Source organism: Natrix helvetica (genome assembly GCF_964273705.1).
Source record: "Natrix helvetica genome assembly, chromosome: Z".
NCBI classification, from domain to species: domain Eukaryota; kingdom Metazoa; phylum Chordata; class Lepidosauria; order Squamata; family Natricidae; genus Natrix; species Natrix helvetica.
The window spans coordinates 54,476,652-54,494,437 of NC_138554.1; the positions used below are offsets into that span (position 1 = coordinate 54,476,652).

A 17,786-nucleotide genomic window follows, 5' to 3' on the forward strand; every position below is an offset into this window, starting at 1 on the left:
GTAACTCTTGCCTGGAGATACTTAGTTATTTGTAACACTCTACTGTGAAAATCCTGTTTATGAGGAACCGTCTCAAGATTAGATGGCAATGCACTTATAAGTTTCACTCTTAAAAAGCAAATTTTAGGTCACAAGATGCTGCATCTAAAAATTGAAAACACTGAAAACATTGCCAAATAATCTGATGATTTTTATTTTTTTATTTTTTGCTGGCTGAATTTGTATGTTTAGCATTGGCTTCCTGCTACATTCCTCAATTGGTGTCATATCCTTTTGTCCCTTCTCCTCTTGGCAACTTTCAATTATTTTCAGTGCTAAACAAACATTAAAGTTCAGATTTCCAGGGCAACATGCATGCTAATGAAGCCAAAAATAAGTAAAACCCCAAACAGCTTTGTTGTTATCTGCAGCGTGCACTCTTTGGAGACAATTGCAGGTGTGTGATTCAATATAAGAGGCAATTAATTCTGCTGCTTGGTTATAATTTGTACATGCATAGAAGAGTCTTGCGACTCAAAAGCCTTTTAAGTCCATTTTGAGAAACAGAAATATATACATCTTTCATTAAATGATAAGAATTTGCATATTCCTCCAGTATAGAAATGGATGCCATATTTGGTTTGAACATTGTCAAAGGGGTTTTATCCAATCTAAGATCTCACTATTTTTCTTTTTAATTGTTTTCTTTAAGGACATTTCTGGATAGAGAGAAGGAAGATACACCTGAAAAACAGGTAGGTAAATGCAGAAGCAACCACTGGTGATATGGCTAGATTCAATTTTCTTATTGGATCTGAAAAGCATGGCTCCACATTCCCATAAGTATTACAGATGTGGCTCAGAAAGCCTGAAAATAATAAATAAATAAACAACAACGATGATGATGGAAATGGAGAAGATAACAAAATACAAAGCCCTACAATAGAAATAGAACAACTATGGCAAAGGCAAGCAACGGTAGTACAATAGTAATAGGATAATTATTATACGATTTATAATAATAAATAATTCTGGAAGAATTTGTGGGAAAACCAACAAGAAGCACAACAGAAATGCAAAATGGATCAAGTAGGTTGATGATTCTATTAAAGTGCATAAAATGGAAGATGTGAAAATAACAAAAGAAATGGTGCAAAGGCAGTCAAGAAAAGTGAAGAATTGGAGTGCACCTGGACCAGATGAGCTACATGGCTTTTGTTTAAAGGCGCTTACAAGCGGGCATGAAAGATTGGCAGCCCAAATGAACCAGATCTTAAAAACACCTGAAAATGATGAATGGGTGACAACTGGAACGAGATTTTTGATCCAAAAAGATAAAGAAAAAGGAAAGGACTCTGGAAACTATAGGCCAATCACTTGTTTGCCAACAACATACAAGTTCCTTATTGGGATCATTGCAAACCAAATTTACGGATACTTGAAAAGAAATGATTTGCTTCCTATAGAACAGAAAGGATGCTGCAAAAATTCAAGAGGAACAAAGGATCAACAAAGGATTGACAAGCTAATCCTAAAGAATTCAAAGAAAAGGCGGACCAACCTGTTCATGACTTGGGTAGACTATAAGAAAGCATTTGATTCAGTTCCCCACAGCTGGATCAAGAAATGCCTGAAAATCTTTGGCATTAGCAGCAACATACAAAAATTCATGGAAACTTCAATGAACCTCTGGAAAACGAAGCTTATGGCTAATGGAGAAGAACTGGGTGAAGTTGAAATTAAATGAGGCATTTCCAGGGTGATTCTCTTTCACCCCTACTTTTTATACTCTCAATGCTATCACTGACAACCATTTTGAAGAAGGTGAACTGTGGATATGAACCTGCAAAGAAAGGACTGAAAATTTCACACTTGGTGTACATGGATGATTTGAAGCTGTTTGGTAAAACAAAAGCTGAACTGAATTTATTAATTGAAAGCACAAAAGAATTTAGCCAAGATATTGGTATGCAGTTTGGAATGGACAAATGTGCAGCAATGGCTACCAAGGCAGGCAAGATCCTAGAAGATGATGGAATACAACTTGAGAATGAAGAAATGATAAAGGCAGTAAAACCAGAAGAAGGCTACAAGTACTTGGAGATTTTAGAGGCCTCTGACTTAATGCATAATAAAGTCAAGGAATTAACTTCAGACAAGTACATTCGATGAATTCACAAGATATTAAAGTCCAAATTGAATGGAGGAAACATCATAAAAGCCATAAATACCTGGGCTAAATCTGTGATTTGATACTCTGCAGGAACAATTGACTGGATCCAGATAGAGTTGGACAATCTGGACTGAAGGGCCAGAGATAGGGGTTGTTCCTCTATCCTGGTCCTATTAGATCTCTCGGCGGCGTTCGATACCATCGACCATGGTATCCTGTTGCACCGGCTAGAGGGGCTAGGAGTCAGGGGCACCGTTTTACGGTGGTTTGGCTCCTACCTCTCTGATCGGACGCAACGTGTGTTGGCAGGGGAGCAGAGTTCGACCCGGAGGCCACTCACATGTGGAGTGCCACAGGGATCGGTGCTCTCGCCTCTCCTGTTCAACACATATATGAAACCGCTGGGCGAGATCATCCGTGGTTTTGGGGTGGGATATCATCTGTATGCTGATGATACTCAGCTATACATTTCCACCCCGAACCACCCCAATGAGGCCGTCGAAATGATGTCCCGGTGTCTGGAGGCCGTACGGGTCTGGATGGATGGCAACCGACTAAAACTCAACCCTTCCAAGACGGAGTGGCTGTGGCTTCCGGCCTCCCGGTTCAACCAGGTGCTTCCATCTCTGGCCATCGGGGGCGTCCAACTAGCCCCCATGGAACAGGTGCGCAATTTGGGCGTCCTCCTGGATGCCCGGCTGTCCATGGATGATCATGTAACAGCCGTGGCAAGGGGGGCGTTCCATCAGGTTCGCCTGATGCGCCAATTGCGCCCCTTATTGGACCGGGATGCCCTACGCACAGTCACCCATGCGCTAGTGACGTCTCGCCTGGATTACTGCAATGCTCTCTACATGGGGCTTCCCTTGAGATGCACTCGGAGACTACAGTTGGTCCAGAACGCGGCCGCGCGGGTGATTATGGGGAGGACTAGATACTCCACTGTAACACCTCTCCTGCGCGAGCTGCACTGGCTTCCTGTGGTCTACCGAGTGCGTTTCAAGGTTTTGATTATGATCTTTAAAGCGCTTCATGGCACAGGGCCTAGTTATATGCAGGATCGCATCCTGCCCCACACATCCCTACGACCAATTCGCTCACACAGAGAGGGACTTCTCCGGGTGCCGTCCGCCAAACAGTGCCGGGGGGCGACATCCAGGAGCAGAGCCTTCTCTGTGATGGGCCCAGCCCTGTGGAATGACCTCCCCCGTGACATCAGGATTACTTCCGATCTCCGCTCCTTCCGTGTACAGCTGAAGACCCACCTCTTTCAATTATCTGGCCTGGCTCAATCGTAATTTCTCTTATTCCTCCTAACTGTTTTTTAAATTGTCTTTAAATATTAATTCTTAATTGCATATTGGGTTTTTACAATTGGGGTATTTTAATGCTGATTTTTAACTGTCTAAATGATGAAATTTGTTACCTCCTCCGTGTATGCGTGTATGTGTGTTTTGTATTTATGTACGTTTGTGTGCTGTTATATATCTTCTATGTTTTATGCTCCATTGTACGCCGCCCCGAGTCCTACTTGGAAAGGGAGCGGCTAATAAATCCAAATTATTATTATTATTATTATTGAAAAACAAGGAAACTTATGACAATGAATCATGCCTTACACCCTAAAAGTGATGTTGACCGATTAATAATAATAATAATAAGTTTGAATTTATTAGCCGCTCCCTTTCCAAGTAGGACTCGGGGCGGCGTACAATGGGGCATATAAAACATAGAGAATATACAAAAACACATAGGCATACATACAAAACATACATACGCATACACGGACACGGACTCGGAGGAGGTAACAATTTACATCATATAGATAATTAAAAAAACCAGCATTAAAATACCCCAATTGTAAGAACCCAATATACAATTAAAATTAACGTTTAAAATACAATTTAAAAACAGTTAGGAGGAATAAGAAAGATTACGATTGAGCCAGGCCAGATAATTGAAAGAGGTGGGTCTTCAGCTGTACACGGATTATACAGTATCTACCAAGAGCAGAGGGTGGTCGAGGACTCCTACAAGTAAAGCAGACTGTGGAAGAAGAAAGACACAGCTTGAATGATTACACCAGGAAAAGTGAAGAACCAATGATTAAGGAAGTAAATAATGGAGGCCTTTTGAAGACAACTAAGTTGAAAGCTGAATATAAGAAAGAAGTAATTGAGAAGCGAGCTGAAAATTGGAAAAGCAAAGTTAATACTTGAAAAGTATTGAAGGCAAAGCTGACCAAAAACTAACTTGGAACTGGTTAAAATCAGGAGTACTGAAAAAAAGAAACAGAAGGCTTTATTTTGGCAGCTCAAGAACAAGCTTTAGCCACAAATTGCATGAAGGCAAAAATTCAGCATGTTACCACCAACAGCAAATGTTGCCTCTGTAATGAGAAAGATGAGACAATCAACCACTTGATCGGTGGGTGCAGCAAAATTTCACAAACTGACTACTTACAATGCCATGACCACGTTGCTAAGATTATTCACTGGAAATTGTGCCAGAAGTTTGGATTTGAATACAGCAAAAACCACTGGGACCATCAGGTTGAGAAGTTTTAGAGAATGAGAAAGTCAAGATCTTGTGGGACTTCAGAATTCAGACTGACAGGAACTTGCCTACAACACACCTGACATAACAATAATTGAAAAGGAAAAAGTATGGTTCATTGACATTGCAATATCTGGCAAATTGAAGTTGAGCGACTGTGAAAAAAGAAATTGTGTGTTGTCCCGATTGTAATTGGAGCCCTTGGACAATACCTCGCTATTTGGAAATTCTAAATTTACCGGACTTGAACATTCTGATTCTACAAAAAAACACCCAATTTGGAACAGCTTATATACTCCGACGTTACCTTAACAGTTCCTAGGCCCTTGGTTAGGACTCAAGCTGTTGAGCTACAAACCAGCTCCAAAGGCTGTGAATCTCACCAAAGATAATCATCATCATCATCGTCATCGTCATCGTCATCGTCATCGTCATTGTTGTTGTTGTTGTTGTGTCACTGAATGGTGGATTTTTTAAAATTTTGCAAGCTGCTTGGAATCACATGTATGAGTTGGATGGTTACTTAAATATGTTTACTTCATTTTGGGAGTATATCAAAACTCAATGAGATTTTCTTCTGATTAAATAAGCTTGAGGATTGGGTTGCAGTGTGTAACATAGATTGGCTTTTATTTGGTAACTGAAATTTTTAGCCATCTCTCTTAATATACCATACTTTTGGGAGTATAAAACGCACTCCCCCCCCAAAAAAGTGGATGGAAATGTCTGTGAGTCTTACACACCAAATGTTGCCAAAGCCCCCCCCCCCATCTGCCGGCTCCCACCCTTTGGCCATTTTTGCCCTCTGCACCTGTTGTGTTTTCAGCCTCTACATACTGCATTTTAGACCTGTTTCAGGCTGTGGGGATTGCCACAGCACATCATTGCCTCTATGTGTTGCATTTTTGATCTCCGCACATCACGTTTTGGGCCTCCGCACGCCCTGTTTTTTGGCCTCTGCCAAAAACCAGCCTGAAAATGTGACACATGGAAGCCAAAACATGATGCATGGCAGGGACGTGCGGTCAGGGGAGGCAGGGGAGGCAGAGCCTCACCTCTCATCATGGAATAATAATATATAATAATAATATCCACAAGGGAGTTTCATATATATAAGAGGAAGAGGAGGGAGGAGGAGGAGCGCACGTGGGGCGGTGCCAGCTGGGCAACCGGTGGAGGCAGGAGGGTTCTCGGAAGCGCCAATAACCTTCCTGCCTCCGCTGTACTTTGCCCGCTCCTCGCAACTGCAATAGACGTCCAGAAGTGGCAGGGGCTTGATGACGTTGCCGCAGCTGCCATGCGCGGACGGACAGAAGTAGCCAGAGTGGCGTAGAGGCAGTCCGGCAGACGAGCGACCAAGGATCAGGCTTCCTGATCCTCCATCGCTCGCTCGCTCGCTCTTTCGTCCGCCCGGACCCCTTGGTGCCACTCTGCTTACTTCCGTCCGCCCACTCCCAGCAGCGACGTCGGCAACGTCATCAAGATGAAGTGACTTGGAGGCGAAATGCTTTTCAGTGCTTTTCTGTGCGTCTGGCGTTTAGGTAGATAACCGGATGTCCTAAACGCCAGGCGCACAGAAAAGCAGCTGCTGTTGGGGATCGCGGAGCACGAGCCGGCGGAGCACGCTCAGGAAGGCGGGGAATGAGATCACGATCCCATTCCCCGCCTTCCTGAGCATGCTCCGCCGGCTCGCGCTCCGCGATCCTTTTCTGTGCGTCTGCATTTAGGTAGATAGCCGGATGTCCTAAACTCCAGACGCACAGAAAAGCAGCTGCTGTTGGGGATCGCGGAGCGCATGCCGTCGGAGCGTGCTCAGGAAGGCGGGGAATGGGATCACGATCCCATTTCCCGCGTTCCTGAGCTCGCTCCACCGGCTCACGCTCCGCGATCCTTTTCTGTGCGTCTGGTGTTTAGGTAGATAGCCGGATGTCCTAAATTCCAGACGCACAGAAAAGCACTGAAAAGCAGCTGCTGTTGGGGATCGTGGAACGCGAGCCAGCGGAGGGCACTCAGGAAGGCGGGGAATGGGATCACGTGTGCTGGAGGCGAGGCAGGCTCAGCCTCCAGCACACGTGGTCCCATTCCCCGCCTTCCTGATGACGTCACCAGCCTCACCAGCCATAAACCTCACCGCACATCGCTGATGCATGGAGGCTGAAAATGTGACACACAGAGGTGGTGATTGGTGGTGATATGCTGTGGTGATCCCCACCGCCTGGAATGGGTCTAAAATGGAGCATGTGGAGGTTGAAAATATGACGTGCAGAGGCCAAAAATGTGACGTGTAGAGGCGGCAATGGACTGTGGTGATCCTTGCAGCCTGGAACAGCTGATTGGTGGTATTCCGGGAGGCCAATCCAACCGCCAATCAGCTGCTCATACTGAATCAGGCTGCGAGAACGTGCTGAAGCTGACCAGGCTGTTTGCTGCATGGATGCTAGTCAGATGAATACCAATGGATGCTGGGAGGCAGCATTTTTTTCCTTGTTTTCTTCTATAAAAACTAATGTGCATCTTATACTCTGGAGCATTTTATATTCTGAAAAATACAGTAGCTTTCCTGTTTTAAAGTCACTCATTGAGTTTTAAAGTCCTTTAAGACAGGCAGGATAATTGTTCCATATTGACAGTACTATGGATAAAGATGGCAGCTTCCCAGTCATTCTTCCGGAATTTACCAGTTTCTCCCGCTTCTCATCATTTCTTCTGGATCCTGTAAGCCAATCAGAGGCATCTTTATTTTCTGTTCAAGTAGAAGTAATTCAGAACCACTTTGACTTCTCCCTGTAGAATGAGAAAAAGGCCATTGTAACCCCCAAGGGTCTGGAGCCCAGGCTTTCCAACACTTGTGATTTCTAGATGACTGACAATTTAAAATGTCTAAATATATGCTACAGTATTTATGGGGAAAAACAATATTTTAAACTATTTTGAAGACTTTTTATGACACAGTTCCAGAAGTGGTATTCAGCCTGTTCTGACAGGTTCTGGAGAACCAGTAGCGGAAATTTTGAGATTGGGGAGGGAATGGAGGTTTTGCAGTATCCTTCCTCTGCCACTCCCACAAGCCACACCACAGAACCGGTAGTAAAAACAATCCCTCCACTGCATAGTTCCCACATTGCATCAAACTGTGGTGACCAGAAAATTATTTATGGAATAGATCCCAGTGGCTGGATTCATAAAACTTGAAGGGAAAATCTGAATGCGTGAAGTGCATTGAGTCAAATGTGGAAACCGTATCTTACAGTGTTATGTATTTTGTGCATTGATCATTCCTAATGCATCTTTTCAGGAGAAAAGTTTTGATACAACCATTTGTGACTTTTTAAATATACCAAAGATGAACAAACATGACTTTGGAAGATTTTGCAAGCATCTTTTCCAGCTATGTCAAACCCATTAATGTGGGAGATAGTATGCATGAAGCAAGATTAATCTTTTGAAAAGATCCTATAAGAATAATCGTAACAATTCACTAAAATCAGAGTTGTAATGACCAGATGAATTGATGAAAGCCTTATTTCCATACAACGTTAGGGCATACATTTATTTCATACATCATAATTAAATCCAAATTAAATAATATATGTATATTGAGCATAACAACACTTGCAAAGTTTAGGAATGCTAATACTTTTTAAACTGCAGGTAACTACTAATGTTATTGGCTATTAACACTAACTAGCAGACGTACAAAATACATTCCAGAATTCTCTATCATAGATAAAGAAGGAGCTAAAACTCATGACCTAATTAGGAGTTCACAGTTAAGTTTGCTCTCATTTGCTAGCCACATATTCCTTCAGAAAGAGCCTCCATTCCAGGGTTTGGAATTTGAATCTGAGATATAAATAAAATGACAATGCAACACGAACATTAAAATCTCAGGCTGAAGTTTTATTTTCATCATTTCACATCCTTTCTTCATGCTTAGACTTCAGCATCTTCTTTGGACAAGAGTAAATGGCTTGAGGAAATGTATTATGATAAAGCAAGGAAAAAATACAGCACTGATAAATCTCATGATGAAGAATCCTCTGAAGAGGAAGTGATATTCAGTCGTGAAACCGCAAGGTATTTTTCTTTTCTTTTTTCCCCTTTGGCACATATTACAAGAAAACTCACAAAGCAGGAGGAGGATGTATTGAATCATGTCCACCTCTTGGCAATTCTATGGACCAGGTCTCGCCACATCTTCCTTTCTTGCACTACTTCCTTGAGTTTTTGTCTGCTCTGGTTGATGTCAGGCTTTGATAGTGTCCAGCCACCATGTTTTCTGACAGCCTGGCTTCCTTTTACCATGGACTCTTTCAAATGTAATTGCATTCTGCAGTGAACTCCCCTGTGTGACATGACCAGAGGAAAACTAGAGAGGGAATCATTCCAACCTGCAACGTAGAGAACATCTTTATATTTTTAATTACAAAACTCTTGAAATAAAGTTGGATGTGTTCAATTGAGATCACTGCAATTCATTTTACATCGGTCTGTCCTTGAAATCACTTCAACTGCCCTTGAAGGCAACTCAGAAGCTACAATTGGCCACAAAACCAGTGGCACATGCAACTCTAGATTTGCAATCTTACATCTCTATTGTATGAGCTGTATTGGCTCCCAGTTTTCTCCTGGGTGTAATTCAAGCTCCTAGTTGTCACTTTTAAATGCCTGCATGCCAGGGATCAGGATATTTGGAGGATTGCTTCTGCCTGACAGTATCTGCCCTTCCTACCACATCGGATAGGGTAGGTACGCTCCAGCTGCTTTCCTGAAGTCTTGCCATCTGGTGTGCCTTTTTTCTCTAAATATGGGCATACATCACTGCAGAACCCTTGTGGGTAATATCATTTTGAAAACAGGTTTGTTTACAACCGTCATGTACAAGATCTTATTGTTGAACAACAAACTCTGTAATTTCTGCTCTTTATCAGGCCTCCAAAAACACTTCAGCCTCGTCCTGTGGAAATAACGTAAGTTACTACATATACTACAAATCTTTTACTAATGTTGTTTTCCTGTTTAAAATGTAGAGCACCACAGCAATTCTTCTGCATTTTTGTTGAAATGAAATTATTAGAAAACTTTAGAGTGCTGTTTCCAACACAATTGAGTAACTGAGCAGAGTTCAAAACTTTGGAAGGATACTTATGGTATTTCATTGACTTTTTAGATTTTGAGTATATATTTGAATAGATATATTTTAGCCTATGTATTATAGGACTTATCCTCTGCAATAATGTATTTTATTTTTGATATAGAAACCAGGAGGTGGTGAGTTCTAGTCTCACCTTGGGCATTAAGCCAGGAGGGTGACCTTGGGTCAGTCACTCTCTCAGCCATAGGAAGGAGGCAATGGCAAACCACTTCTGAAATCTTTCCTAGAAAACTGCATAGACAGTCCAGACATTTGCCAGAAGTCAACATTGATATAAAAGCACCACATAAACAATGATTGTTAAATAAATAAATCCAACAAAAATAGCTTAAAACTGGTTATTAACTTAGAGCAAGAATGCCATCTGGGTGCAGAACCAATTAAACAAACAACTGTGCCTTTAAGATGTGCTTTTACATGTTCTTTAAAGCCTTAGAGCTTTAAGGCTTTAAAAGAACTGCAGAAAAAGACCTTTATGTTGGGATCAGATTTTATTTTCTTCAAGGACACATACAAATTTTACATTGGCTAAAAGAATTTGTTATTCTATTGCATCCTGTTTTGTTGTTTCTCGAGGCATAGAAGAGACACGAACCACTGGTGCTTCCAGAAAGCTAATCCACTTCTAGTACCAAAGTTAGAGACATATTTCTTTATGTTCTTATTTGTTGGATATGTGTTTTACCATTTATTTTCCTGTGGGCTCAAGATAGCATATAGGGGAGCCCCCACTCATTTAACCCCAACAGCAACAAACCTGTGAAGTAGATTTATCTCAGGAAGTCCAAATTACTCGGAGGGCTCTGTGACATTTGTGGAGATTTGAACCTGGGTCTCCCCACACCTGGTCCAACAGTTTAACCCAGCTATCTTTTAAGTCACACCCTCAACTATGAATCAACAAGCTGAAGCAGAATGAGAATACGTAAAATAAATACATGTATATAAGAATCAAAGACTTGAAAAAAGCTAGCAGAGTCTGCTTAGACGTTTTGGAAAAGCTAAACTTCAAATTCAACAGCAAAGCCATTTTGCAGCAAAGCCATTTTAGGATTCTTTTGAGCAAACACACAATTGTTGCTACCTTTAGAGAAATTGTAAAATTCTGGGAAAGGAAATAAAAAATCACAACTTTGTTCTTTATTAACCATTTAAACTGTTTTTGTTTCTGATTTATCTTCCTAGAGAGATAATGACACCACCCCCACCAGCAGCAACTGAACCTCCAGCTCCAGCTCCACTTCCAGCTCCAGCTCCAGTTCCAGTTCCAGTTCCAGCCCCAGCTCCAGCTCCAGCTCCAGAGCCAGTTAAAAAGGCCAGTTCAAAGAAACTGTGAGTATCTGTAGAGTTATATGCGTGGAATAGTATTCCTTTACTTGAAGGTAGATCCACCTATAGATTCTCATTCATTCAGTTTATGAAAGAGCCATGGTGGTGCAGTGGTTAGAATGCGGTACAATACAATACAATACAATACAATACAATACAATACAATACAATACAATACAATACAATACAATACAATACAACAAATACAATACAATACAATACAATAGCAGAGTTGGAAGGGACCTTGTAGGTCTTCTAGTCCAACCCCCTGCCTAGGCAGGAAACCCTATACCATTTCAGACAAATGGCTATCCAACATCTTCTTAAAGACTTCCAGTGTTGGGGCATTCACAACTTCTGGAGGCAAGCTGTTCCACTGATTAATTGTTCTCACTGCCAGAAAATTTCTCCTCAGTTCTAAATTGCTTCTCTCCTTGATTAGTTTCCACCCATTGCTTCTTGTTCTACCCTCAGGTCCCTTGGAGAATAGTTTGACTCCCTCTTCTTTGTGGCAATCCCTGAGATATTGGAACACTGCTATCATGTCTCCCCTAGTCCTTCTTTTCATTAGGCTAGACATACCAGTTCCTGCAACCGTTCTTCATATGTTTTAGTCTCCAGTCCCCTAATCATCTTTGTTGCTCTTCTCTGCACTCTTTCTAGAGTCTCCACATCTTTTTTACATCGTGGCGACCAGAACTGAATGCAGTATTCCAAGTGTGGTCTTACCAAGGCATTATAAAATGTATTAACACTTCACGTGATCTTGATTCTATCCCTCTGTTGATGCAGCCTAGAACTGTGTTAGCTTTTTTGGCAGCTGCTGCACACTGCTGGCTCATATTTAAATGGTTGTCCACTAGGACTCCAAGATCCCTTTCACAGTTACTACTACTGAGCAAGGTACCACCTATACTGTGCATTCCATTTTTGTTGCCTAGATGTAGAACCTTACTCTTTTCACCATTGAATTTCATTTTATTAGATAGTGCCCAATGTTCAAGTTTGTCAAGATCCTTCTGTATCTTAAGCCTATCTTCTGGAGTGTTGGCTATTCCTGCCAGCTTGGTGTCATCTGCAAAGTATTGCGCCACTCTTATTGCGTCCGCAGATAACCGCCCTGCCGCCCTGTTTGGGGTAACCTGCTCCCTCCTTCAACAGAGGCCGCGGGAAGCCCCTTTGCAGGGTAGAGCAGAGGAATTTGGGGAGTATCTGCAGGACAAAATCGCTCAGATTCGAAACGAGTTGGTCCCTACTAGTGGTCTAGAGGGGACGTCGGAGGTGGGTCTTGAGGCTCCACTCTGGGAGGAGTTTGACTCTGTTACTTCCGACGATATGGACAGGTTGCGTAGGCGACTGCGAGCCACCACATGTTTACTGGACCCGTGTCCCTCCTGGCTTGTACTGGCATCCTGGGAGGTCACACGAGGCTGGCTCCAGGAGTTAGTCAACGCTTCTTTGAGTGAGGGGTTCTTGCCGGCCGTCCTGAAAGAGGCGGTGGTGAGGCCTCTACTCAAGAAGCCTTCCCTGGACCCAGCTGTGTTAGCCAACTACCGTCCCGTCTCCAACCTTTGCTTTCTGGCAAAGGTTATAGAGACTGTGGTGGCACACCAGTTTCCACGCTACTTGGAGGAAACTGATTATCTGGACCCGCCCCAGTCCAGTTTCCGGCCCGGCCACAGCACGGAGATGGCATTGGTCACGTTGGTGGATGATCTCTGGAGGGCCAGAGATGGGGGTTGCTCCTCCATCCTGATCCTATTAGACCTCTCGGCGGCTTTTGATACCATCGACCATGGTATCCTATTGCATCGACTGGAGGGGCTGGGGGTGAGGGGCACCGTTCTGCGGTGGTTCTCCTCCTACCTCTCTGGCCGAGTGTAATTTGTGTTGGCAGGAGGGCAGAGGTCAACCTCGAGGCCGCTCACTTGTGGGGTGCCATAAGGGTCGGTCCTCTCGCCTCTCCTGTTCAACACATATATGAAGCCGCTGGGCGAGATCATTCGAGGGTTCGGGGTAGATTACCATCTGTACACGGATGATACCCAGCTGTACATCTCTACCCCAAACCACCCCAACGATGCCGTCAAAATGATGTCCCGGTGTCTGGAAGCCGTACGGATCTGGATGGGAAGTAACAGACTCAAGCTCAACCCGTGCAAGACGGAGTGGCTGTGGCTACCGGCACCCCAGTTCAACCAGCTGATTCCATCACTGGCCATTGGGGGCGAACATCTGGCCCCCGTGGATCGGGTACGCAATTTGGACGTCCTCCTAGATGCCCGGCTGTCAATGGACGACCATGTGACAGCCATGGCAAGGGGGGCGTTTCACCAGGTTCACCTGGTGCGCCAATTGCGTCCCCTATTGGACTGGAACGCCCTCCGCACAGTCACCCATGCGCTTGTGATGTCCCGGCTAGACTACTGTAACGCTCTCTACATGGGGCTCCCCTTGAGATGCACCCGAAGACTGCAGTTGGTTCAGAATGCGGCCGCGCGGGCAGTTTCGGGAGTCGCTAGATACTCCCACGTAACATCTCTCCTGCACGGGCTGCACTGGCTACCTGTAGCTTTTCAGGTGCGTTTCAAGGTGCTGATTATCATCTTCAAAGCGCTCCATGGCACAGGACCTAGTTATTTGCGGGATCGTATCCTGCCCCACACATCTCTTCGGCCGATCCGCTCACACAGAGAGGGACTCCTCCGGGTGCCGTCCACTAGGCTGTGCCAGCGGGCAACACCTGGGGGAAGGGCCTTCTCTGTGATGGGCCCGACCCTCTGGAATGACCTTCCCCCTGATATTAGAACAACCACGGACCTCCGCTCCTTCCGCAAGAAGCTCAAAACCCACCTGTTTAATCTAGCCGGCCTGGCCTAATTCCAGCTCTCCCACCTCAGTCTGTATTTTTAAATTTTACGGGTTGGTCTTAAGGCTGAGTTTTTAATTTTTATACTTGTACAGGGGTTTAAAGTTTAATCCGATTTTAATTATATTTACTATTATTTGTATGGTTTTTAATATGGTACCTATACACCGCCCTGAGTCCCTTCGGGGAGAGGGGGCGGTCTAGAAATAAAATCAAATAAATAAATAAATTTGATGAGTTCCCCATTTATTCCATCATCCAAATCATTGATGAAGATGTTGAAGAGTACTGGGCGTAAAACAGAGCCTTGGGGTACTCCACTGCATACTTCCCTCCATATAGATGCAGTTCCATTTAGGACTACACGTTGAGTGTGGTTGGTCAGCCAGTTACAAATCCATCTGGTGGTGATGCTGTCTAACCCACATTCTTCTACTTTATCTAGTAGTAGGTTATTGTCTACCTTATCAAAAGCCTTACTGAAGTCCAAGTAAACTATATCAACGGCATTCCTCTGGTCCACTAATTTTGTCACATTATCAAAGAATGCAATAAGATTTGTCTGGCATGATCTGTTTTTGACAAATCCATGTTGGCTTTTGGCTATTACTTTGTTTGCTTCTAGGTGTTCACAAATTCGTTGCTTGATTATTTTTTGTCTGTAGTTTCCTGGATCTAATTTTTTCCCTTTTTTGAAGATGGGAACCACATCAGCTCTTTTCCAGTCCTCTGGTAGTTCCCCGGTGTTCCAGGATCTCTGAAAGATATAATTCAGTGGTTCTGAGATCTCGTCTGCTAGTTCCTTCAGAACCCTGGGGTGTAATCCATCCGGTCCTAGTGATTTGAACTCGTCTAGGGTAGACAGGTGCTCACTTACCATTTTCTTCCCTATTTCAATTTGTGTTCCTAATCTGATTTTTGTGGTGCTGCTTTTGATAGGTTGGACTGTTTTATCCCTTTGTGTAAAGACAGATGCAAAACATGAGTTAAATAGTTCTGCTTTCTCCCTGTTGCTTGTCACCTTCTTGCCACTTTCTCCTAGCAATGGACCAATTGTTTCCTTAACTTTTTTCTTGTTTTTAACAAGTTGGAAGAAGCTTTTTTTGTTAATTTTTACTTTTGTGGCAAGCCTTTCTTCATTGTGAGCCTTAGCTTTCCTCACTTCATCTTTACAGGCTCGGGCTATTTGCTGATATTCTGCCTTAGTTATGTTCCCCTCCTTCCACTTTTTATACTTACCTTTTTTGTCTTTCAGTTTGTCAGATAGTTCTTTATGCAGCCATGCTGGTTTCTTTTGAGAGCTGTTATTTTTCTTCTTCATTGGTATTGTGCTAGGCTGGGCTTTTGTAATCTCATTTTTCAAAATTTCCCAAGCTTCTTGAGTTTTTTCCCCTTGAAAATTCTCATCCATGGAATTTTTCCCAAGCTATCTCTAAGTTTATTGAAATTAGCTTTCTTAAAGTCCAAGACTCTAGTTTGACTTTGTTCTACTACTTGTGTTTGGATAATGTTGAATTCCAATATTGCATGGTCACTTGCCCCCAGGTTTCCTATGGCTTCAACACCTTCTATCATTTCCTCTCTGTTAGTGAGAATTAAGTCCAATATGGCTGATCCTCTTGTATTGAAGGGTAACTCAACCGCTCACTGCCAGGAGTTCAATCCTGACTGGCTCAAGACTGACTCAGCCTTCCATCCTTTCAGTGTCATTAAAATGAGGGTTCAGATTGTTGGGTGCAATATGCTGACTCTGTAAACCTGACTCTGTAAATTAGCACAGCAAAGAGGTATATAAGTCTTAGTGCTGTTGCTATTCTTAATCATATTTATATAAACTGATTGTGTTTTATAGTTGCTATATTAAGAGAGACTGTTCAAAATTCCTAGCCTTATCTATAGGCAAGCAAATTGGGATGGAGCGATATTTGGTTTAATTTGTTCAGGAGGAAAAAAAAATCAAATAGAATGGAGAGGATCATTTATCTACAGCATGTTTCTCAATCACAGAACCTTTAAGATGAGTGGATGCCATCTCCCAAAATTCCCTAGCCAGCCTTCCTTTCATTTTAAGAAGTTTGAAAAGAAATGAGCCATTACCCTTCCCAGGATAAAGTGTCCATAAGAAGGACGCAATCTCAGTTGTAGCAGAGTTCTTTTTAACTTCTGTTAAAACATCTTTCTCTTCTTTGTCAGGTCTGAAAAAGGAACAACTGCTAGTGAAACCGCACCAACAACTGAGTAAGTAGTAGAATCTCTCAAGGATTGTTATTTAACTTATATTCTTTTTCCTCCAAGATATTTCCTGGGAATTTTACAATTTTAAATTGACAGCTAAAATGACAATTTTAGATGCAACAGTATGCTTTTTAACTTCTGTTCATTTAAAATGTTTTCTTATTCTTTGTCAGATCAGAAAAAGAGACGCCCAGTGAAACCGCACCAATGACTGAGTGAGTAGTAGAGTCCCTCAAGGATTGTTCTTTAACTTATAATCTTTTTCCTCCAAGATATTTCCTGGGAATTTTATAATTTTAAATTTTAAATTGACAGCTAAAATGCAATTTTAGATGCAACAGTATGCTTTTTAACTTCTATTCATTTAAAATGTTTTCCTATTCTTTGTCAGGTCAGAAAAAGAGACGCCCAGTGAAACCGCACCAATGACTGAGTGAGTAGTAGAGTCCCTCAAGGATTGTTCTTTAACTTATAATCTTTTTCCTCCAAGATATTTCCTGGGAATTTTACAATTTTAAATTTTAAATTGACAGCTAAAATGCAATTTTAGATGCAACAGTATTCTTTTTAACTTCTATTCAGTTAAAATGTTTTCCTATTCTTTGTCAGATCGGAAAAAGAGACGCCCAGTGAAACCGCACCGACTGAGTGAGTAGTAGAGTCCCTCAAGGATTGTTATTAAACTTATAACCTTTTTCCTCCAAGATATTTCCTGGGAAGGGAAGGAGACAATCTTAGTGCAGCAGAATTATTTTTAGGGTCTATGTTTGTTTGTTCTTTGTCAGGTGAGAAAAAGAGACGCCCGCTAGTGAAGCTACTCCAAAGACTGATTAAGTACTACAGTCTGTCAAGGGCTGTTCTTTCACTTAGAACTTTTTTCCTCCAAGTTATTTCTAAGTAATGTTTAATTTTTACTGTTACTATTGCAGCTTCATCATTATTAAAATCAACATCTTTACACACCTAAAAGTCTTTGCATATATAAACCAAAAATAAAATATGCTCCCCCCAGAATTGAAACATACAAATTCTTCCTGTACTGTAATAATATGAAATAATCTGGAAAAATAAAGGGTCCATTTTTGGTAGCTGAAGACATTTCAGATTCTAAGAGCATTCTGAATTAAAAAATTAAATTGGGGGAAGCAGAACTAGGAAGCAGAGGATGCCTCTTAGTTCTAGGACTCACTAACCTGGTTGAAACTACAAGGCAAAAAGCAGCATTCTTTCCAGACTGCCCCACTCCCCAAATCCAAATGAGTGTTTCTAGCTGAGTTCAGGAAACTGTCCAAAATAATTTGCTGCCCAAATTTGAACAGTATAAAGTGCCTCCCTCCTAGGGAGGCTTACTTTATTTTGGTGCACATTAAGGAAGGCTTTGTGAAATCTTCTCACTCTCTTTAGTGTAAGTAAATGGAATTAATGATGCTACAAAACTTATTTGTTTGCTAGTACAATAAGGATGAAAAAGTGTCTTGCACTTTTTGTGG

The 17,786-nt window shown here is 42.3% G+C and overlaps 1 protein-coding gene across 1 annotated transcript; it reads left to right on the forward strand.

Annotated features, from left to right (window-relative positions):
• Nucleotides 1-696: 696 nt before the first annotated feature.
• LOC309401572 (uncharacterized protein) lies at nucleotides 697-16,948 on the forward strand (the record flags this gene model as incomplete). The annotated part of the gene is made up of 7 exons (XM_081970642.1): nucleotides 697-734; nucleotides 8,646-8,785; nucleotides 9,640-9,678; nucleotides 11,049-11,195; nucleotides 16,255-16,299; nucleotides 16,688-16,729; nucleotides 16,906-16,948. Exons 2-7 carry the CDS (start codon nucleotides 8,688-8,690, stop codon nucleotides 16,946-16,948), a joined length of 414 nt encoding a protein of 137 aa, XP_081826768.1. The 5' UTR covers nucleotides 697-734; nucleotides 8,646-8,687.
• Nucleotides 16,949-17,786: the final 838 nt, after the last annotated feature.